Raw genomic sequence first — 25,102 nt, forward strand, 5'->3', positions numbered from 1 at the left:
CACACACCCACGGCGCTAATTGGTCAATTCGCCGTCACGTGGACTCATTCCGCTCACTTGCCAGCCAGAGGCGGCCATTTTGCGATTGGCAGCCCGTCCTTTTATTTTATTTTTTTGAGGCGGTGCGGCAGCGGCCGCCATCTTTTGTACTGGCACCCTCACGTCATTATAGGGCAGCGGAGGAGGGGCCTGGACGGGCAGTGAGGAAGACGATCCAGGGTGCACACTTCCTGTTTCCTAGCAACAAAAGGAAGTGTTTGTTTGTAGTGAGAGATGAAATAGAGGAGCCCTGATTGATTCCTCAGGCCTCACCCCCAGGCTGGGGCCCCTCAGCGGGGACCAGAGAGCACCTAGAGGCACAGGAGGGGCCCTGGGAGAGGATACAGTGCCTGTGGAGGGGCCCTGCCTGACTAGGGGCCCCCCTCTGCCCTCACACTCTCATTCATTTACACCAGTCATTAGCAATTATCAGTATTGCCTTACCCCTCCCCCGCCCACCTGTCTACAGAGTGCCACTGGACCGCAGAGCTCGCGCTCACTCATCGGACATGGGCTGAGCTTCTCGCGCGACTCCAATCATCCGCCTGGACGCCGACACGGTGAGTATCTCCACCACTTCCAATTATTATTATATTTTCTATAATTGTATTTGTTATAAAATTATTTCCTATTTTTTATTCAATAATTATTTATATTATACAATTTTGTAACCGAAACCAACGCCCCCCCCCCAAAAAAAAGGAAATGGTCGATTTTAAGAAGGGGGGGAAACCTTTAAAATTAATTTTATAATTTTTAGTTTGCGCGCAAATATAGAAAACATATTTTATATAATATATATTTATATAAATAATTTTTTTTTTCGGGCCTCACATTCAACTTTTAATGGAATCCCAAAAAATCCAGATTTCCCCCCCCATTAAGAATAAAGATAAAATATATGTAGAATTTATTATAGAAGAAGAAGAATACAAATTATTTATATTAAACAACATTTACTCCTATTACCAATCTGATTATTATTTTATTTATTTTTATTTTGTTGGCATTCCTTTAAAAGTAAAATGCATAGCCCGAAAAAAAAGTTCATCATAAGAGGTTTTCCTAAAAACTGTTTACAGTGGGGTGTGTTTTTTTTTTTTTTTTTTTTATTACACATCAACTTTTACTTTTCCACTTACATAATTTTCACAATCCTATTAGGTTTCAATTAATATATAAAGAATATATTATATAATATATATATAATTTTTTATTATTATTAACTGAAACCTAATAGGATTGTATTGTAGGAGATGGGGAGAGAGAGAGATGTTTTTTTACATTCACTTGTATTGAAACTAGAGGTGCACCGAAATTTCGGCTGCCGAAACATATCGGACGAAAATTGTGTGGGGTTTTTTTTTTTTTTTCATTCTGACGAAAGAACAAAACGTGGCGATAAGGGCACCGAAAAAGAAGGGCATTCCGCCTTGGATGCCGTACATTGCGGGGGTGTCATCCTGGTGTGCCCCAATCCCTCCCCCCTACTTCTCATGCAGAGTGGCGATCTTCCTGTGTCACCGGCCGCTGTAACAAAGCCCGCCTCCCACCGATCCAATGCCGGGAAACTGAATCAGTGTGGCTGCCTCTGGTGGGCACTGGCAAGGCGGCATTTGATGGACACTAATGAGGCTGCATTGATCTCTTGTATCAGGTCTGCAGTCTCTGACCATCTCTTGTATCCTGTCTGCTAGAGTTGCACCAAATCTCAATTTTGATAACGCTATAAGTTTAAGAAAGGAAATTGCAGACATAATACAGGAGATGGTCAGAGACTGGAGGACATGATACAGGAGATGGTCCGGAGGACATGATACAGGAGATGGTCCGGAGGACATGATACAGGAGATGGTCCGGAGGACATGGTACAGGAGATGGTCGGTCCGGAAGACATGGTACAGGAGATGGTCGGTCCGGAGGACATGGTACAGGAGATGGTCGGTCCGGAGGACATGGTACAGGAGATGGTCGGTCCGGAGGACATGGTACAGGAGATGGTCGGTCCGGAGGACATGGTACAGGAGATGGTCGGTCCGGAGGACATGGTACAGGAGATGGTCGGTCCGGAGGACATGGTACAGGAGATGGTCAGAGAATGGAGGACATGGTACAGGAGATGGTCAGAGAATGGAGGACATGGTACAGGAGAGGGTCAGAGACTGGTGGACATGGTACAGGAGATGCTCTGGGGGACATGATACAGGAGATGGTCAGAGACTGGAGGACACGATACAGGAGATGGTCAGACTGGAGGACATGATACAGGAGATGGCCAGAGACTGGAGGACACGATACAGGAGATGGTCAGACTGGAGGACACGATACAGGAGATGGTCAGACTGGAGGACACGATACAGGAGATGGTCAGACTGGAGGACACGATACAGGAGATGGTCAGAGACTGGAGGACACGATACAGGAGATGGTCAGAGACTGGAGGACACGATACAGGAGATGGTCAGAGACTGGAGGACACGATACAGGAGATGGTCAGAGACTGGAGGACACGATACAGGAGATGGTCAGAGACTGGAGGACACGATACAGGAGATGGTCAGAGACTGGAGGACACGATACAGGAGATGGTCAGAGACTGGAGGACACGATACAGGAGATGGTCAGAGACTGGAGGACACGATACAGGAGATGGTCAGAGACTGGAGGACACGATACAGGAGATGGTCAGAGACTGGAGGACACGATACAGGAGATGGTCAGAGACTGGAGGACACGATACAGGAGATGGTCAGAGACTGGAGGACACGATACAGGAGATGGTCAGAGACTGGAGGACACGATACAGGAGATGGTCAGAGACTGGAGGACACGATACAGGAGATGGTCAGAGACTGGAGGACACGATACAGGAGATGGTCAGAGACTGGAGGACACGATACAGGAGATGGTCAGAGACTGGAGGACACGATACAGGAGATGGTCAGAGACTGGAGGACACGATACAGGAGATGGTCAGAGACTGGAGGACACGATACAGGAGATGGTCAGAGACTGGAGGACACGATACAGGAGATGGTCAGAGACTGGAGGACACGATACAGGAGATGGTCAGACTGGAGGACACGATACAGGAGATGGTCAGAGACTGGAGGACACGATACAGGAGATGGTCAGAGACTGGAGGACACGATACAGGAGATGGTCAGAGACTGGAGGACACGATACAGGAGATGGTCAGAGACTGGAGGACACGATACAGGAGATGGTCAGACTGGAGGACACGATACAGGAGATGGTCTGTAGGACACGATACAGGAGAAAGTTAGAAAATTGCTCCCAGTTTTAAAAAGTTTAAAATTCATTTTAACTTTTTTTTTTTTTCCCCCTTAAGAACTCAACAACTTCAAATACAATTTTTTTTTCCCCCCAGAAGATATATATTTATTAATGTCGTCGTTTCTAATAATGAAGAAAATATTTTAAGGCCCTCTCTCCAAAAGTTTAATGAAGTATGTATATACAGAATCTCACATAAGTCAGTACACCCCTCACATTTTTGTAAATATTTTCTTCTATCTTTTCATGTGACAACACTGAAGAAATGACACTTGTCTACAATGTAAAGTAGTGAGTGTACAGCTTGTATAACAGTGTAAATTTGCTGCTTTTCACAATTTTGGCCTTCTGCTTTCAACACATCAACTTCAGGGACCCGTTTACTTGCTGCCTAATATTTCCCACCTACTTTAACATGCCATTGTAATGAGATAATCAAATATTACACACTTTACTTGCCAGTGGCCATAATGTTATGGCTAATGGGGGGGGGGGGGTCTATATTGATAGAGGTGTGTGGGTGTATAAAATATATATTATAAATATGTGTGTAGATATAATAAACTATAATGTGTATGTATGTAAACTTAACCTCTTCCTGCCCGCACTATAGCCGAAAGACGGCTACAGTGCAATCCTAAATTGCCAGGAGGACGTCCGTGTACACCCACCCCATGCATGAGCTGCCTGCGTGGCCCCTGTGGGGCGGCTCGCTCTGTGATCAACGAACAATGAGACTTGGCTGAATAGAGATCGGCCCAGCCCCTTACCACGTGATCAGCTGTCAGCCAATGACGGCTGATCACTTGATGTAAACAGAGACGGCTGACAGCGTGAGGAGAAAAAAAGTGTCGATCGGCGATTTAAATAAATGGAACATCCGTCCCACTGCTGCTAACCAGTGCCGCTTATCAGTACCCATCAGCGTTGCCCTATCAGTGCCACCTCATCATTGCCCATGGGTTCTGCCTATTGGTGCCCATCAGTGCAGCCTCATCAGTACACATCAATGAAGCAGAAAAATTACCTGTTTGCAAATTTATTTATTTATTTTTTAACAAATTCTGAAACCTTCTTTTTGTTTTGTTTTTTGACCAAAGCGCCACCAAAGGCCCCTTTCACACGGGACAGATCAGTGATGATCCGCTTGCTCAGCGGGGATCGCTCTGTTGTCCCCGCTGAGCCGGCAGATAACAGGGCGGTCCCGGCACACTGTGCAGGGACCGCCCTGTCAGCTCTCCATTCTCCTCTATGGGGGATCAGATGAGCACGGACTGTCTGTCCGCATTCATCCGATCCGCTCTGCAGACGGATAGAAAAATAGGAGGGTTTAAGTGGCAAGTAAACAAGTGGTTAAAATATAAATAAGGTATAATGCACAAAAACATACTTTTTCCTTCAATGTATTTGATTTCCACTGCAGGACCCTTCTTAAACTGCATTGATCTTCTGAACCCACTGTGTGTATGTGTGTATTTTTTTTTTTTGGAACAATGACATTTTTATAACAGATGCAAAATGTAGGAGCAGCTAACATTTTATGTTATTTTATTATTGGAAGCTCCCACAATTTACGAGCCGACACGTGAGCTTGTCGGGATTAGGACATCCCTGGTTTGTTGTGATCGGCGCTCTCACCTGCCACTCCCACATCGTTTTATTATTGTTTCCGGCGGTGAAGAAGTCAAGTTCACCTCTGATCCTGTCTGGCGGCATCCTTGGCCCCGGGCAGTAACACTTAGCAGGTGGGTTCAGGCAGTGAAAACAAATCCCGTCCAACGACTCCTCTGCTGCTTCTTTTAATGGCATAGAAGAGCAGTAGAGCCGAGTCCGCCTGTCTTCATGGGACACGTGGAACCGATATTGGGACGTAACACTGGCAGAAAAGTTTTTTTTTTTTTGCTGTGTTGCTGCAATTCAAATATTGCATTGGAAAATTGTGAATGATTGTAAGTAATAAAGTGTAACTATAATCAAAATGTGGTGTTTTTTTTTTTTGTTTTTTTTTATGGATAAGGGAGAAAGCCTGATCACTTTTTTTTTTTTTTTTTTTTATTTATTTGCTTTTTTTTTATTTATTTATTTGCTATCTGTGGCACATTGGAGGGGTTTCTCTTCACTTCCTGTCCCATAGCCAAAACATGAAGTGGGAGTAAATCCCTACAAAAAGTGAGGGTATTTCAGGGTGTCACCGTTAGGGCCGGTTCACACAGGAGGCGACACGACTTGCCGTGCCGCGATCTGACAAGTCGCCCCCGTTCTGTACAATGGAACCGTTCTGAGAGGAGCGACTCGAGTCCCCGGGGCGACTTGCATTGACTTCTATACAGAAGTCATTTGCAAGTCGCGGCAGGTCACGGCGAGGCAAGTCGGTGTCGCCTCGCATCGCCCCCTGTGTGAACCGGCCCTTAGAAGCTTTCCCCTCTTAGTTTTCTGGGGACAACCCAAACTTTGTGATCTTTTACTTTTAGTGATAATGGTAAACGGGACAAATCGAGAGGATGAATCTCCCTAACGGGACACAGACACCAAAAAAAAAAAAGCTGATGGGGGTTCTACTCCCTCTCCACTCTGTCCAAGACAAAAAAAAATGTTGCCTTTTAGTTCTACTTTAAACTTAAAAATAAAATGTAAAGGCTGTTAAATGCGTAAAAAGTCCAATAGTCTACTGTTTAACCATTTGCCTTCCCTGGGCAATTTTTACAAATTTTTTCATACGCATTAAAAATCTGCATTTTTTTGCACAAAACCAATTTAGAACCCCCATGACCTTAATGTGTTTCTTCTTGGGTCACTCCTTTGTTGCCTTGGCAGTATATTTTGGGGCATTGTCAGGCTGGAAGGCCATCCACGACCCATCTTCAGTGTTCTGGCTGTGGGAAGAAGGTTCTCGTCCAAGATTTTTACAATACATGGCCTCGTCTATTGGCCCCTCAGTGCGGCAAAGTTGGCCTGTACCTTTTTAGTAGAGGAACAACCCCAAAGCACCAGGTTTCCACCTCTGTGCTTGACTGTAGGGATGGTGTCAGGGTCATAGTCAGTATTTTTCTTTCTCCAAATGAGTTTGAGCACAATTTCGGTCTCATCTGAGCACGGCACTTTCTCCCAATCCTTCTCTGAATCATTTTAGATGTTCCTTGGCAAACTTTTAGATGGGGGGGGGTCTGTACATGTGCCTTCTTGAGAAGGGGGACCTTGCAGGCGCTGCAGGATTTCAATCCATGGAGGCGTATTGTCTTCCCAATGGTTTGCTTGGTGATTGTGGTCCCAACTGCCCTGAGATCATACACAAGCTCCTCCAGTGTAGTTCTGGGCTGATCCCTCACTTTTCTCATGATCATCCTCACCCCATGAGGTGAAATGTTGCATGGAGCTCCAGACCGAGCGCAAATGATGGCTATTTTGTATTTATTCCATTTTGCGAATAATCGCTCCAACAGTTGTCTCCTTCTCACCAAGCTTCTTCCTGATGGTCTTGTAGCCCATTCCAGCTTTGTGCAGGCCTACAATCCTTGTCCCTGATGTTCTTTGACAGCTGTTTGGTCTTGCCCATGATGGTGGGTTTGAATGGAAGTGAACAGGGGGTCTTTTTATACACATAACAAGTTGCCGTTAGGAGCACCTTCTTAAATTGACAGAACTAATCTGTCTATGACATGAGTACATACTGTAACCAGTTAGTGGGAGACAGAATTATTGTTGGTTGGTAGGGGATCAAATACTTATTTTACTCACTGAACTGCAACTCCATTTTATAACATTTACATCGTAGTGTTTTTTTTTTTTTTGTGGTGTTTTTTTGTTTTTTTCCTGGATTTTTGGTTAATATTCTATCTCTATCATTTAAAATACACCTATGATACAAATTATAGACCCTTCATTTCTTAAGATTTTTTTAACCGGTTCCCGACCAGCGCACGACGATGTACGTCGACAGAATGGCACGGGCAGGCATATTGGCATACAGGTACGTCCAATATTCGATGCCACCCTGCCATAGGGAGCACGCCGCCGGCGGCGCGCTCCCGCGCTGGTCGGGACCCCCGTGAGTCCAGTCGCGGGACTCGATCGCCACGGGCATCCCCGCGATCGTCTCACGGGACGGCTGAATGGAGGAAATGCCGTGTAAACAGCATTTCTCCATTCTGCCTAGCAACTAGTGACGCTGATCTCTGCTCCATGTGATTGGAGCAGAGATCAGTGTTCACTAAATGAAAGCCCAACCCCCCCACAGTTAGTAACATACACCTAGGAACACTTAACCCCTACACTGCCACCCACTGGTTAACCCATTCACTGCCAGTGTCATTTACACAGGAATCACTGCATTTATATAGCAGTGATTACTGTATAAATGACAATGGTCCCAAAAATGTGTCAAAAATGTCCGATGGGTCCCCACAATGTCGCAGTCACAATAAAAATCGCTGATCGCCGCCATTACTAGTAAAAAAAAATAATAATAAATTATTAGTAAAAATGCTATAAAACTATCCCTATTTTGTAAATGCTATAACTTTTGCGCAAACCAATCAATAATCGCTTATTGCGATTTTTATTTTTTTTTTTTTTTTTATTTTTTTTTTTTTTTTTTTACCAAAAATATGTAGAAGAATACGTATCGGCCTAAACTGAGGGAAAAAAATATTTTTTTATATATTTTTGGGGGATATTTATTATAACAAAAAGTAAAAAATAATGCGTTTTTTTTTTTCAAAATTGTCGCTCTATTTTTGTTAGCGCAAAAAATAAAAACCGCAGGGGTGATCAAATACCACCAAAAGAAAGCTCTATTTGTGGGGAAAAAAAGGACGTCAATTTTGTTTGGGAGCCACGTCGCACGACCGCGCAATTGCCAGTTAAAGCGACGCAGTGCCGAATCGCAAAAAGTGGTCTGGTCTTTGACCAACAAAATGGTCCGGTCTGTAAGTGGTTAAACTTACAAAATCTGCAGGGGATGAAATCCTTTTTCCCCGCTATAACCTTTTGGCAGGTGACCGCCTACACATACATGGATCGACACATTTTGATCCAATATGGCTTGCTTGAGAGGACATTTCCCTTCAATTTGGTAAGACTCTTCTGGAAGTGAAGGGTAATCTCTCCAATGGGACAAAAAAAAAACTGAAAAGCTTTTGCAACCCTTATTTACTCCATCGAAAAAAATAAAAAAAAAAATAAAAAGAAAACAAAATGATGACAAAATAAATTTCTAGCGTCTACCAAAATTTAAATATCCGTACCTGTTCTGGGTGGGCTGACCTATTCAATGGATTTTCCATTTAGCTTCCACTTAAAAGTGACTTCTGCTGCTTATTGGATGCCTCAGTGAGTTCTAATTCCTTCTACATGCCAAGTCTTGAAGATAATTGCCATTGGTACGGCGTCTGTAGACCAGGAATGTAGCAGCTGTATTCTACTATTGTATACATTGGGTGTGTCGGTCTCAGGTAGACGATAGGTTTTTACTGGCGTAGGCGATGTAAATGAGAGGGCGGGCACAGGCGTTGACATGCTGCACGCTCCTTGTCTATAATCCCCCTCCATGATCACAGAAGCTTATTCCGGTGAAAAATGCTTTATGATCTTACAAGTACATAGTAAGTGTTTTTACACTGCGCTGATATTTTAATGGAGCTCGCCAGATTCATTTGGAACTCAAGAAGCAGTCATTGCATTCCAATTTGTGTGCTTTGTGCACATTTTAACCACTTAAGGGCCGCCTCACGCCGATGTACGTCGGCAGAATGGCACAGCTGGGCACAAGTATGTACCTGTACGTGGCTCTTTAAGTGCCCAGCCGTGGGTCAAGAGCGTGCCGCGGCGGTGCGCTCCCGACCCGGTCCTGAGCTCCGTGGCCGCGAGACCAGCAGACCAGATCACCGATGGTGTCCCGCGATCGGGTCACAGAGCTGAAGAACGAGGAGAGGTCTGTGTAAACGAACCTCTCCCCGTGCTTCCTAGTGTGGCTGTCGTCGATCGTCTGTTCCCTTTTATAGGGAAGGGCGATCAGTGACGTCACATGCCTGGCCACGCCCCCCTACAATAAAAAAAAAAATAACGTCATACATAACCCCTACACTGCCCCCTAGTGGTTAACTCCTTCACTGCCAGTGTAATTTACACAGGAGTCACTGCATTTAAATAGCACTGATTGCTGTATAAATGACAATGGTCCCAAAAATGTGTCAAAAATGTCTGATGTGTCCGCCATAGTGTCGCAGTCACAATAAAAATCGCCGTCATTGCTAGTAAAAAAAAAATATATTAACCACTTCAGGACCGCCGTATTGCCAATGTACGTCAGCACAATGGCACAGGCAGGCACAATCACGTAGATGTACGTGATTGCCTTCCAGCGGGTGGGGGGTCCGATCGGACCCCCTCCCGTTGGATACGACGGTCCGGTTCCCTCCAGGAGCGCTCCGTGATGAGGGGATGGCCGTTCGTTTTCGGCCACCCCCTCTGGATCGCTCCTGGCCAATGAGAAGCTTCCTCCCACTGTGTATTGTTTACACAGGAAGGAGGAAGTGATGTCATTCTCCTCGGGGCGGTCTTTTTGACCGGACTACAAGGAGAAGACTAAAAGTAAGTGTGCACCAACACTACACTGACATGTAGGTACACACAGGCACACAAACCCCCCCCCCCCCCCCCCGATCTCCCCCCCAGTCACAGTGTCACTGATTGCATTGATCATTTCTTTACTGATCAATGCATTCAGTGTCAGTTGTGACAGTTAGTGTTAGGTCCAGGGTAGCCCCCTATCACCCCCCAATAAAGATTTAACCCCCTGATTGCCCCTAGAGTTAACCCTTTCACCCCCTTTTGCCAGTGTCACTAAGCGATCATTTTTCTGATCGCTGCATGTGTCGCTAGGTAGCTAGTTATTTTTTTAGGTTCACCGCCAGGTTTTTATAGCGCTAGGTACCCCGATATACTACCCAATAATGGTTTTAACCCCCTGATTGCCGCTAGTTAACCCTTTCACCCCCTTTTGCCAGTGTCACTAAGCGATCATTTTTCTGATCGCTGCATCAGTGTCGCTAGTGTCGCTAGGTAGCTAGTTATTTTTTTAGGTTCACCGCCAGGTTTTTATAGCGCTAGGTACCCCGATATACTACCCAATAATGGTTTTAACCCCCTGATTGCCGCTAGTTAACCCTTTCACCCCCTTTTGCCATTGTCACTAAGCGATCATTTTTCTGATCGCTGCATCAGTGTCGCTAGGTAGCTAGTTATTTTTTTTAGGTTCACCGCCAGGTTTTTATAGCGCTAGGTACCCCGATATACTACCCAATAATGGTTTTAACCCTCTGATTGCTGCTAGTTAACCCTTTCACCCCCTTTCACCAGCGATCACCGTATAAGTGTCACTGGTGACGCTGGTTAGCCAGTTAGTTATTTAGGTTCCCCGTCAGGTTTTTATATAGCGCCAGGGACCCCCATATACTACCTAATAAAAATTTGAACCCCCTGATTGCCCCTAGTTAATCCTTTCACCACTGATCACCGTATAAGTGTTTCGTGTGACTCTGGTTAGTTTGTTTTTTATAGCATCAGGGCACCCACCATTTATTACCCAATAAAGGTTTAACCCCCTGATCACCCGGCGGGTGATATCAATTAGGTTTTAGGGTCAGGGTCTGCGTCGCCCCAGGCAGCGCTAGGTTAGTGCCAGTACCGCTAACACCCACACGCAAAGCATACACCTCCCGTAGTGCTATAGAATCTGAACAGATCAATATCTGATCTGATCAGATCTATACTAGCGTCCCCAGCAGTTTAGGGTTCCAAAAAAACGCATTGTTAGCAGGATCAGCCCAGATACCTGCTAGCACCTGCGTTTTGCCCCTCTGCCCAGCCCACCCAAGTGCAGTATCGATCGATCACTGTCACTTACAAAACACTAAACACATAACTGCAGCGATCGCAGAGTCAGGCCTGATCCCTGCCATCGCTAACAGGTTTTTTGGTAGCATTTTATATTTAAATCCGGAAGGCAGTGCTTGGTTTTCGGGGTCCCGTACGTGGCTAGGCTCCCAAAGTCCCCCACATGTGGTATCCCCGTACTCGGGAGAAGCAGCAGAATTTATTTTGGGGTGTAATTTGACTTCTGCCCATAGCATGTGTGAGCAATATATCATTTAGTGACAACTTTGTGCAAAAAAAAAAAAAGTTTAATCTTCCCGCAACTTTTGGCAAAATATAAAATATTCCATGGACTCAACATGCCTCTCAGTAAATAGCTTGGGGTGTCTACTTTCCAAAATGGGGTCATTTGGGGGGTTTTGTGCTATTTTGGCATTTTATGGCCTTCGAAACTGTGATAGGTAGTGAGGAGTTAAATCAAAAATTTGCACCCTTAGAAATCCTGAAGGTGGTGATTGGTTTTCGGGGTGCCGTGGGCGACTAGACTCCCAAAAAGTCCCACACATGTGGTATCCCCATACTCGGGAGAAGTAGCGGAATATATTTTGGGGTGCAATTCCACATATAACTATGGCATGTGTGAGCAATATATCATTTAGTGACAACTTTTTGTAAAAAAAATTTTTTTTTTTTTTTTTTTTTGTCATTATTCAATCCCTTAGGACAAAAAAAATAAATATTCAATGGGCTCAACATACCCATCAGCAATTTCCTTGGGGTGTCTACTTTCCAAAATGGGGTCATTTGAGGGGGATTTGTACTGCCCTGCCATTTTAGCACCTCAAGAAATGAGATCGGCAGTCATAAATTAAAAGCTGCGTAAATTCCAGAAAATGTACTCTAGTTTGTAGACGCTATAACTTTTGCGCAAACCAAAAAATATACGCTTATTGACATTTTTTTTACTAAAGACATGTGGCTGAATAAATTTTGCCCTCAATGTATGACTAAAATTTAGTTTATTCGATTTTTCTTATAACAAAAAGAAGAAAATATCTTTTTTTTTCAAAATTTTCGCTCTTTTTCCATTTATATCGCAAAAAAAAAAAATCGCAGAGGCAATCAAATACCATCAAAAGAAAGCTCTATTTGTGGGAAGAAAAGGACGCAAATTTCGTTTGGGTGCAATATTGCATGACCGCGCAATTACTAGTTAAAGCAGCGCAGTGCGAAATTGGAAAAAGACCTCTGGTCCTTAAGGTGTTTATTGGTCCGGGGCTGAAGTGGTTAATAAAAATGCTATAAAACTATCCTCCAATTTGTAAACGCTATAACTTTTGCGCAAACCAATAATCGCTAATTGCGATTTTTTTTTTTGATTTTTTTTTTTACCAAAAATATGTAGAAGAATACATATCGTCCTAAGCTGAGGAAAAAAATGTTTTTATTTTTTATTTTTGGGGAGATATTTATTATAGAAAAAAATAAAAAATATTGCATTTTTTTTTCAAAATTGTCGCTCTATTCTTGTTTATAGCGCAAAAAAATTAAAACCAGCAGAGGTGACCAAATACCACCAAAAGAAAGCTCTATTTGTGGGGGAAAAAAGGACGCCAATTTTGTTTGGGATTGGGAGCCACGTCGCATGACCGCGCAATTGTCAATTAAAGCGACGCAGTGCCGAATCGCAAAAAGGGGCCTGGTCCTCTGGCTGAAAATTGGTCCGGGGCTTAAGTGGTTAAAGAGAATCTCTAGCCAATAGAAACGTTTTGTTTCTCTTCCCCTCCCCCCCTCCTTTTTTTTTTTTCTTCCTTCTTACAGAGCGTAAGAGAATTCTTCCTTGCTGGCCTGTAGACAAATGATGGCTGAGTGTGAACTCTTCCACCCTGGGTGGACATCATACGATGACATGACAGCCTGACATCCTCCTAGTCATGTGCGTTGGGTGTGAAATAAAATTGTGAAAATAAATAAATAAAATATTTTTTTTTAAATTTAATTTTCCAAAAAATTGTGACATAAAAATGACAACTTCAAAAAGCTCAACATGCCTCTAACAAAATAACTCAGACTGTCTACTTTCTAAAAAAATAAAATAAAAGGTCATTTGAGGGGTATTTGTACTGTCCTGGTGTCTTTAAGGGCCTCAGGAAATGAAACATCAGAATTGGTCAGTTTTTAAATATACAGTTGTCCTCATAAGTTTACATACCCTGGCAGAATTTGATTTCTTGACCATTTTTTAGAGAATATGAATGATAACATAAAAACTTTCGCTCATGGTTAGTGTTTGATAATAAATGGCTTCAGCCAATTAGCTGTGTTTACTCTTTTTTTTTTAAAGAAAAAAATGACATACCCCAGTTCTCAATACCATGTATTACCCCCTTTAAACATCAATGACAGCTTGAAGTCTTTTTGTGGTATTTGTGGACGAGGCTCCTTATCTTCTCAGATGGTAAAGCTGCCCGTTCCTCTTGGCAAAAAGTCTCCAGTTCCTGTAAATTCTTGGGCTGTCTTGCATGAATGTCATGTTTGAGATCTCCCCAGAGGGGCTCAATGATATTGAGGTCAGGAGACTGAGATGGCCACTCCAGAACCTTCACTTTATTCTGCTGTAGCCAATGACAGGTCGACTTGGCCTTGTGTTTTGGATCATTGTCATGGTGGAATGTCCAAGTACGTCCCATGGGCAGCTTCCTGGCTGATGAATGCAAATGTTCCTCCAGTATGTTTTGATAACGTACTGCATTCATCTTGCCAACAATGTACCAAATTTCCTGTGCCTTTTGTAGCTCACACATCCCCAAAATATCAACGATCCACCTCCTTGTTTCACAGTAGGAATGGTGGACCTTTCATCATAGGCCTTGTTGACTTCTCTCCAAATGTAGTGTTTATTGTTTTGGCCAAAAAGCTCAATTTTGGTCTCATCACTCCAAATGACTTTGTGCCAGAAAGTTTGAGGCTTGTCTCTGTGCTGTCTTTTGACGTATTGTAAGCGGGATACTTTGTGGCATTTGCATAGTAATGGCTTTCTTCTGAAGACTCGACCATGCAGCCCATCTTACTTCAAGTGCCTCCTTATTGTGCATCTTGAATCAGCCACCCCACATGTTTTTAGAGTTTCCTGTATTTCACTTGAAGTTATTTGTGGGTTTTTCTTTGCGTCCCGAACAATTTTCCTGGCAGTTGTGGCTGAAATTTTAGTTGGTCTACCCGACCATGGTTTGGTTTCAGCAGAACCCCTCATTTTCCACTTCTTGATTAGAGTTTGAATACTGCTGATTGGCATTTTCAATTCCTTGGATGTCTTTTTCTATCCCTTTCCTGTTTTATACACTTCAACTACCTCTTCCCGCTGATCCTTTGACAATTCTTTTGCTTTCCCCATGACTCAAAATCCAGAAATGTCAGTGCAGCACAGGATGAAAGGTGCAAGGGTCTGTCAGAAGTCCAGAAGCTCATTGACCTTTTTACACACACTAATTACAAGCAAACAGATCACAGGTGAGGATAGTTGCCTTTTTAATAGCCATTCAAACCCCTTTGTGTCAACTTGTGTGCATGTTATCAGTCCAAAATCACCGGAGTATGTAAACTTTTGATCAAGGTCATTTAGGTAGCTTCTGTTCTAATAATATAAATAGAGTCTCTCTCTCTCTCTCTCTCTCTCTCTCTCTCTCTCTCTCTCTCTCTCTCTCTCTCTCTCTCTCTCTCTCTCTCTCTCTCTCTCTCTCTCTCTCTCTCTCTCTCTCTCTCTCTCTCTCTCTCTCTCTCTCTCTCTCTCTCTCTCTCTCTCTCTCTCTCTCTCTCTCTCTCTCTCTCTCTCTCTCTCTCTCTCTCTCTCTCTCTCTCTCTCTCTCTCTCTCCAGACTAAATAATATACACTGATTTTTATTTTTGCCACAGAAATTTAGCAGGATACAGTTTTGGCCTACATTTTTGAAGAAAAATGTCTCTTTGAAAAAAAAAATAATAATATTTCAGCCCTTATGTTGGCAGTCAGTGAAGGTGTGCTCCTTTTTTAAGTTGGCAGTCAATGGAGACATGCCTCCCAATGTTGGTGGTCAGTAAAGATGTCCCCTGTTACCTTGATGGTCAGTGGAGGTATGCTCCCTTGCATATCCTTTTTGTGCTTGTGGTCAGTGAAGCCATGCTCCCTTAGGCTGGCGGTCAGTGGAGACATGCTCTTTTAGGCTGGGGTCACACTTATGCGATTTGGATGTGGGTCTCCCTTGTATCCAATTCGCATGACAGGAGATTGTGACCGTCTCTCAATGGAGTCGGTTCACACATCTCTGGGGTGGCCGCTGAGTGCATTGCACAGGGATCATGTGTGTCTTTGGCTCAGTTTCAGGTCTGAATTCAGACAAAAATTCGGGCCTGATTCATCCCTAAAATGGAGAACAGGGACGCACAGGACCCCTGCTGTAAGCCACATCCGTATTGGGTGTGAATCCAGCCTTAAGTTGTCAGTCATGGAGGAACGCTACCTTACATTGTTGTTCAGTGGAGTTGTGCCTTCTTTTCAGTGATGGACAGTGGAGACATGCTCTTTCAAGTTGGTTGTCAGAGAAAACGCGCTTCCTTACATTAGTGGGTGGAGATCCACCTGTTATGTTGGTGGTCAGTGGAGACCTGTCCTGCTTCACATTGGTGGTCCATGGAGACTTGTTCCCTGATGTGGGAAGTCGGTGGAGATGTGCCTACCCCCACATTGGCAGTCAGTGAAGACTTGTTCCCTTATGTAGTTAGTGCAGTTGGTGCCCGTTTGTGGTCAGTGGGAAAAATGTTTCGTTACAATGGTTGTCTGTGGGAAGAATTTTTCACTCACAGGCAGCTTTAAAAGATAATTGGTGTTGGTTACCTACCTGAAAGTGGAGAAGGTCCACTGGGCTCACACTGCTGACTCTGCTAGGTAATGTTGGGTTGGTTCACGTTCCTATCCAGGCACCATAAAGTGTTTAAAAATGCATTCTTCATAAAGTGCTGTTGGCTCGACAGAAGTCTATCTCTCTCCAGAATTCTTCTGAGTCTATTAAAGGATTTATCAGTTTTAGAAATTTAACACATAAAGATGTACAGTAATTCTCATCCCAATGCCTTTATTGTTTTTCATTCATTTATCATAACCCTGTAGTAGTTACTAAATTTAAAAAGTTGGCAAATGGCACCGACCCACCCCAGGAGCCCCTGAATTTTGGGTTCTTACTATGAAAATATTCACCTTCCAATCTGAAATCTGCCTATGATTTCTCAAATATGAACTTACAAAAGAGACCGCAATACATTAGAATAGTTTTAACGTATTCTTTTGTGCATTTAAAGAATAATTGTTGGCTTCGGTTTTTGGCTTCCTGTGTAACCAAACTTCTTCTCGTCGCTATACATTCCATTATTACGGTTTACGCAAACACCAGCAGAATAATTCCAGATGTGAGCTGTTTAATTTAGTTCTTCAATGTTTAGTTGGGGGCATTCTTTTCAATATATACAGTATATGTTTTAATCTATTGTTAAAAAAAAATTGTATAATTTTTTTAAAATCTTATTTATCATTAGATAATACAAAACACATTTTTAAAACATGTGTTGTCACTATGTACTTAGGGGAGAATTACATTTTTTATTCCCATTTTAATTTTGACTTTGAAATGTGTTTTACAGATTCGATTGGGAAGAAACTACGACTGTAATGGATGTGACTGTGGAAGTGAACCCCAGATGTATACTTTACTATAAGATGCCACACAAGCTGGAAGTCAAGCCTCTTCAATCCCATGCCTAAGTTTTCTGGTGGCAAGTAGAGAATGTTTTGAAAAGCCCAGCCCATTCCAGATCAAGCATGGAGGAAGAAAGTTTCGGGGCCAACCAAGCTACAATGGCTTTGGACAGATCTCTGGACACTGACCAGTGCTCCAACTTGTTCTCTAGCCCAGCAGAGCTGAACACCACACAGGGAACCCATAAAGAAGAGAGACCGTACAAATGCAGTCAGTGTGACAAGAGTTATCGTCATGCTGGAAGCTTAGTAAACCATAAGAAAACTCACCAGATTGGCCTCTACACATGCCTCATCTGCCAGAAGGAGTTTTCTAACCCTATGGGATTGAAAAGTCACTTGCGCACACACTCGGAGGACAAGCGTTTCAAGTGTGATCAGTGTGGAGAGGCATTCCGTATGTCTCAGCAGCTTTACAACCATCGAAGGTCTTCACATTGTTTCTCCTCAGTCTCTATTGCAGAAAGTTTAACAAGAAACCATGTCGTTGATGTGCAAGCTCCTATCCTAGTGGATAATAGCAATTTAATTAGTAACTTAGAAAACTACATTGCTGAATCCATGGTGCCAGGAGACTTTTCTCAAGTCGTTCCAAAATATTATCAAGAGGGACATTCTGCAGAAGAACCTGCAAAGGATGACTCTGTAACTCAAGAGGGGTTCATGGAGGAAACTAGAGAAGAGCAAGCACCCAATGACAACACAGAGGAATATCGTTACAAATGTAATCAGTGTGAGAAAGCTTACAAACATCCAGGCAGCCTTGCAAACCACAGGCAGAGCCATATGGTGGGTTTGTACCAGTGTGCAATTTGCTTTAAGGAGTTCTCCAACCTCATGGCCATGAAAAACCATTGCCGCCTTCATTCAGACTCAAGAGCTCGCCAAAGGTGCAAATCCCCTCGATATTCTGCAAAAATTGGTGGTCCTCTGTTAGGAAATACAGATACACTACAAAGTGATATATTGCACCCAAAAGATACTGAACACAAACATGAGGACCTGCCTGCAATATCACAGGTTTCTGAGAGCAGTAGTTATGAGGAAGACACAGAAATGTCACCTTCACCAACTCAAAAACTCCAAGATGATCTTCATCCTGATTCACTCTGTTCAGAACAGGTTCTACAGAGTTTGAGCAAGGACAGTATGATCGTGGAGGACAATGCAGTGGATCATAATTCAACCTTCACATCAGAGGAGGAAATTTGTCAACAGGCTGAGCAGCAACAATACGATGAAATCCTTGAAGAGGGTAAGCCTGAAGATTCGGAAAATAGACCCTTTAGGTGCCAAGATTGCGGAAAGACTTACAGACATGCTGGAAGTCTCATAAATCACAAAAAAACTCACCAAACAGGGGTGTATAGTTGTCCCCTGTGCTCGAAGCAGATGTTCAATGTTGCTGCCTTAAATAACCATTTTCGAGCGCACTTTAAATCTAGGGCAGGGAGGAAGTTGGAGGATAATTACGTTTATTCAGCTAATGTGTCTGATCTCTCCCAGAATCTAGAAGACCCTTTCCAATGTAGAATCTGCGGTGACTATTTAACCAATGAGAATGATTTTTTGCAACATCAAGTCATCCATCAAGAGGAAGCAATAAAAGAAACCTATAGCGATACACAAAACATGGAGGGGGCTCTTGGATCAGGCACTTACTGGCCTGAATATACTCAAGTATCTCAAAGTAACAGTGACCCCTCCAGCCATAGTTTACCAAACCCTGTGAAGCCAGAGATGGAAGATCTTGCTCAACAGCCAACACTGCATCAGTGGACACACGAGGAGACCTCAACTACCCTGCATGAAGGAACACCACAAGACAATGGTGCTAAAGTCCAGGATACATCTGAAGACTTTGAACAGCTTACGGTAGATCAGATGGTCTTTAAAGAAGAATCTTCTCCATTAGAAGAACATGAAAAATCACCAGGGGATAGGCCCTATAAGTGTGAACCTTGTGGAAGGACATACCGGCACAAAAGTAGCTTGATAAACCATAGGCTCACACATAAGACTGGAATATATCCGTGTTCTCTCTGCCCAAAGCAATACTCTAATCTGATGGCCCTTAGAAACCACCTCCGCTTTCATACTCGTTCATATGCAGGCCGTAAGGGAATCTTATCCAGAAGGGGCCATCAGTATCTTCGTGGTAGGCCTAGATTTTTGCAAAATAAGACTATCCACTCTCTTACAGAATCGGTAAAATTAAATGAGAATGTGTCCCCCCAAACAGATGATGATACAGCTGTTGAAGAACCTTTGACACAAATCTCCTGCTCCTGTGGAGAATCCTTTGACTGTACAGAGAGTTTTCAGTGTCACAGCCAGATGTGTCAAAGCTCAACACCGGTTTCTTGCTCTACAGAACCACCTATAGACCTTAAAAAAGAAGAACAACTGTTGACCGATCCTCTGAATGTTTATAAAACTATAGAGAAACAGGAATCTCCAGTAAAGGTTCTTGAAGCCTCAGAACATCAAGGAAGGCGGGTCTATGAATGTGACCTTTGCAACAAGTCATACCGTCATTCAGGGAGCCTAATCAACCACAAACGAATCCACCAAACCGGTGACTATATGTGTCCTTATTGTTCCAGGCATGTGCACAACATGGCTGCCTTAAAAAATCACATAAGAATTCACCACAAAGTTAAAAAGTCCCAGCCTGGGGAAATGCATGACAGTTCTAGGTTTCTCTATCCTGATCTCTGTTACTCCCATCCAGGTGCTAAGAACTTCTTTGGTTGTGTTAAGTGTGAGGAGATCTTTCATTGTGAAGATGATCTAGTTGCCCATCAAATGGTGCATATGGCTCTTGAGGGAGATTCATGGGAACAGAAGGTATCCAATACAGCAGAGGATGACAAAAAACTCTCTTTAGAAAATGTTAGCGATTCTGAAAGGGAACATTCTACTAATTCTGATATCCATGAGTCCGAGAATCATGGAAATACAGAGCTTATGTCTGAAGACTATAGTAATCATATTGATTATACATGCATAGAATGTGGGGAAGTTTACACAAGTATTGAAGACCTAAATAACCATAAACTAACCCATCAAATTGGCATCTATCAGTGTTCGTTTTGTCCTAAAGAGTATCCCAACCTTCCAGCACTGAGGGAACATTTTCAGTCACACACGAAACCTCTTGCTCTCAGGAATGTTGTAAAAGACAATTGCCATGGGGCAGAGTCAGATGAAACTGTGCAAGACCAGCAAGCTTTTGACAATTGTTATGACTGTGGCCATTGCGGTTTGATTTTCTCTGATGAAGTAGACTTTCACCAGCACCAGGTTGCACATGAAAAGCAAGTGAAGGAGGAGTCTATTTCTGTCATTGATCCAGAGGGAAAGGAGACAGAATTTTCCTTTCCTATGGATTCTTCAGAGAGGGAGTTGTTGAGAAGAATAAAGAGTGAACTGGAGGAGGCTGAGCACACTGAAGCTCCCGATGGTGGTTCCCAGCTTTCCCATATATGTGGTTACTGTGGCCAAACTTATGATGACCTAGAGAGCTTACAGACCCATAGCTTGAGTCACATTTCTGAAGAAAAACCTTTGACAAATGAAAGCATTAACAGTGAAGGAGATAATCAAGATCACAGTTTTCAACAGACCCCAACAAAGGAAGAGGAGATGTCTGACGAAATGCCTAAGAACGAGGAAAGCCATGAGAACCGACCTTATACTTGTGATCAATGTGGAAAGAGCTATAGACATGGTGGAAGTTTAGTAAACCATAAAAAGACTCATTTAGTTGGCAATTTCCAATGTGTAGCTTGTTCTAAACAGTATCCCAATATGGCAGCTTACATTAACCACTTGAGGCACCATCCAGAGTGTAAGCAGCATGTAGCAGTAAACAGTCAACATGAACCTAATGCTTCAGATCTTCATGACTCTCCATACACTATTAGAGAAGGGGGGAATTCAAGCTTTTCCTCTAGTGGTCCCTTATTCAATGCTTCTGCTGTCCTCCCAAGTGACTTTAAACCATGCATAGACACTTTATCCACAGATAATTCCTGCTTCGATCATTCCAATACTCAAATAAACTTCCAACTTCCAAACCATGCTAAACTATCCAGGAAACGATGTTCAGGACAAGGTGAAAAGAGAAGGGACCCAGTACCCAGTCCACCTCCTGAAGGTGGGAGCACATGTCAGCCTGATGTAGATGAAAAATTATTTCAAGGTTGCGAATTTGCTGGCAAAACTGTCTTTGGGGTTGAAGCTGTATCACCACATATTGCTGGTAATTGTGAAAAAAGCAACAGAATAGAGGTAGTAGGTCACTCAGAAGAGACCATAAAAGCTGAAGATGATAAAATTCCATCTCGGGCTAGTACAAGTCATAATCGGAATGAGGGTGAGGCTGGCTACTGTGGCCAAACCTATGGTAACCTAGAGGGATTACAGGTCAATAGCTTGAGTCATGGCAATGAAGAGAAAACTTTGGTCAATGAAGGCATTAATAGCCATGCGAATAATCAAGATGACGATCTTCAACGGACTCCAGTGAAGGAAGAGGAGAATTCTGACGAAACTCCTAAAAACGAGGAAAGCCAAGAGAACAGACCTTATACTTGTGATCAGTGTGGAAAGAGCTATAGATATGGTGGAAGTTTAGTAAATCATAAAAAGACTCATTTAGTTGGCAATTTCCAATGTGTAGCTTGTTCTAAACAGTATTCCAACATGGCAGCTTACATTAACCATTTGAGGCACCATCCAGAGTGTAAGCAGCATGTAGCAGTGACCAGTCAACATGAATCTAATGCTTCTGATCTTAATGACTCTCCATACACTACTGGAGAAGGGGGGCATTTGAAACTTTCCCCTAGCGCTTCTTTACCCAATCCTTCTGTCTCTGATGTTCTCCCGAGTGACTTTAAACCATGCATAGACACTTTATCCATAGATAATTCCTGCTTGGATCATTCCAATACGCAAATTAACTTCCAGGCTCCAGCAAACCATGCTAATCTATCCAGGAATTACCCAGTTACCAGCACGCCTATCAAAGCTGAGAGCACATCTGGGTCTGACATAGATGACAAACCATTTCAAACCCGAAAATTTGCTGGCAAAACTTTCTTTGGGGTTAAATCATTATCACTACGTATTGCTGGTAACTGTGAAAATAGTGTAATCGAGTTAGTAAGACCTTCAGAAGAGACAATAAAAGCCAAAGATGAAATTCCATCTCTGGCTAGTTCAAGTCGTAACGAGGAAGGGAGTGGATTCTATCAGCGTCCCTTTCGTTGTGAAATCTGCGGCAGGAGTTACAGACATGCAGGAAGCCTAATAAACCATAAACAGACACACAAAACTGGGGTTTTCCGCTGTTCCATTTGTCAGAAGCGCTTCTTCAACCTCATGGCCATGAAGAATCACAACCGCATCCACTTTGAGTTAAAAAGACACAAGTGCCTGGATTGCGGCAAAGCTTTTCGGCTTCGTAAGCAATTGGACACTCACCAAAGATTACACTGGCAAAGGGCTGCAATAAGGAAGTCCGGTCGACGTAAACGTCTGAGCACAAGATGCAGAAAATTCCCTCAAATGCAGCAGCGCAAGATCACGCCACTTTGTGAAGACATTACTTTAGAGCAAGCTGATTGCTCTGGTAAGAAGAGCTCTGATTCTTCAGTGAAAAGGGAGCTGGATCCAGATTCCCGTCCTTACCAGTGCGAACAATGTGGGAGGTCATACAGACATGCAGGAAGTTTGTTTAACCACAAGAAAAGCCACAAGATGGGTCAGTACTGTTGTCCCATTTGTCACAGAACTTATTCTAATCTCATGGCCTTGAAGAACCATGAGCGCAATCACTATGAAGCAAAAAGGCATCATTGTTTACAGTGCGGAAAGGCCTTTAAATGGAAGAGACAACTAACCAGGCACCTGTTTGTTCATGCACAAGAAGAGTCCCAATCTAACTCCCAACCACCCATAGAACGAAATGCAAGTGCTGTAGACGATCATCAGGCTGAAAGATCCACTGGATTTCGTAAGAGATCCAGGAAATCCAGTAGCCCCATTTCCAGAACTTCAAAGAAGCAGCGCAGTTATTTTGGTAACAATGCACCATTCACAAAAGATCCGGTTTGCACAGCTTGTGGGGTTTTATTTTCCAGCAGTGATGAGTTAAGAAAACATGCTTGTAGCGAAAGCCTCATTAAAATGCCAAACACTGATAACGAAGAACTAGGAAAAAACACATTATCAAAAGAGGATTCAGAGCGTCCATATGGTTGTGATGTATGCGGCCGCACCTATAGGCATGCCGGAAGCCTTCTTAACCACAAGAACACTCACAAGAAAGGACTTTATAAGTGTTCATTATGCAACAAGCAATTTTTCAATCCTATGGCCATAAAAAACCATCTTCGCACTCATGCCGTTAAGAAGAAATTTCAGTGCGTGGAGTGTGGAAAGGCATTTCGGTCTTCCCAAAACCTGGTTTGTCACATCAGAGCTCACGTAGGTGTAGGGCCCTTCCGTTGCCCAATTTGCAGTCGTGAGTTTAGCAGCAAACTGACGCTTAGGCACCATCAAAGGACACACAAAAAATCACATTCTTTCCGATCTTCCTCTCCAGCAGTGCCATCTGATGAAGAAATAAACATTCGTAAAAACACATCAGACTCTTGCAAGGTGGAGCCAACTCAGGATTTCCAACCCACCCAAGAACGGAAATACAAGTGTAACCAGTGTGATCGGTCTTACCGCCATGCCAGTAGTCTATTTAACCATAAAAAAACCCATAGAACTGGTGTCTACAAGTGCCCCAACTGCCTAAAGGAATTCTTCAACCTGATGGCCTATAATAACCACCTCCGTATTCACAAGTTCCCTTGCAAAGACTGTGGAAAAGCCTTTCGTATTGCTGGTCACCTTGCAGCCCATCGCAAGATCCACGAGCAAGAAGGAGCTTTCAATTGTTCCAGTTTTGAACATCACCAACTAACACATAATCCAGATAATGACGTTCTAGAACCTCAGCCAATGTCCAACTTAATGGTTGAAGTGACATGAGCCCAGCAATGTAGGGCGTGGCCCTTGTATGTATGAGTAAATTATCTCTTCCTCTTCGTTTCCTAAAACTGATCTTTCCAAGGATTCTCATTCTTTTTTTAGGATACTCTGCTGTGTGCCATTAACACTTCTAGGGATGTCCTCATGTAAATGACTGAATAACGAATTGTCATGCAAAGTCACCTTCGAAACGGAACAAAGTGGTACAGTTTGTTCCCACATTACATGCCTTTTTTTTTTCTTTTTCTTTTGAAACACAAAAAAGAACAATGAAGGATCAACCTTCACTTAACTGATGCACTTCTGTGGGAAAAAAAAAAAAAATATGGTGCTTTAATGAAACATTTGACACCAAGGTGTCTCGTTACTGCAGCGTGAGTGATGTTGTAAATCACACCTGCTTTGTAGTTAGGTTATTTGTACACTTTCTCTGCACCCCTCTATGGGAGGATAAAAGAACAATGCGACTGGGACTCAAAGTCTGAGCAACTGGGGTTGGAGGGGTACATCATAGGGCAACGCATGTTGCTTCAAAACGGGTTTACAAATTGCCCAGCCAATGTCTACAGCACTGTGCAGTGGTCTGGTTTTAATAATTTATATTGTACAGGGTTCTGAGAACCTGCAAAACTGACAGTGTGGGTAGATAAACTTATTTGGAAAATCCTCTGTCTTGACTTCTTTTTGCTTTTACTTATGTGTGTTTCTTTATAAGGGCTTGTTTCACACCTTCATGTTGTGCTAATGTTCAGTAATGCACAAAGCACAGTGAGATACATTGCAGTGCCATTCATTTTGAATGCTACCCAACTACCCTGTTTCCCTGAAAATAAGACCAAGTGTGATTGTCAGTGATGGCTGCAATATAAGCCCTACCCCCCCCCCCAAATAAGCCCTACCCAGAAAATAAGACCTACAAGGACTTTAACTAGGGCTTATTTAGGGGGTAGGGCTTATATTGCAGTCATCACCGACAATCCCGCTAGGTCTTCTTTTCGGAAACAGGGTAACTCCGTAGATTGCACATGTTCCATGTGCAACAGCATGCACAAAACA

At 43.1% G+C, this 25,102-nt stretch overlaps 1 protein-coding gene across 1 annotated transcript; it reads left to right on the forward strand.

The window, feature by feature from the left end:
- The first annotated feature begins 86 nt into the window (after window positions 1-86).
- Window positions 87-24,712, forward strand: ZNF646 (zinc finger protein 646). Its single transcript, XM_077447230.1, has 2 exons — window positions 87-599; window positions 16,879-24,712. Exon 2 carries the CDS (start codon window positions 17,057-17,059, stop codon window positions 24,044-24,046), a length of 6,990 nt encoding a protein of 2,329 aa, XP_077303356.1. The 5' UTR covers window positions 87-599; window positions 16,879-17,056; the 3' UTR covers window positions 24,047-24,712.
- Window positions 24,713-25,102: the final 390 nt, after the last annotated feature.

Source organism: Lithobates pipiens, unplaced genomic scaffold, assembly GCF_037356315.1.
Source record: "Lithobates pipiens isolate NorthernLeopardFrog02 unplaced genomic scaffold, aLitPip1_a1.2 Scaffold_22, whole genome shotgun sequence".
NCBI lineage: Eukaryota > Metazoa > Chordata > Amphibia > Anura > Ranidae > Lithobates > Lithobates pipiens.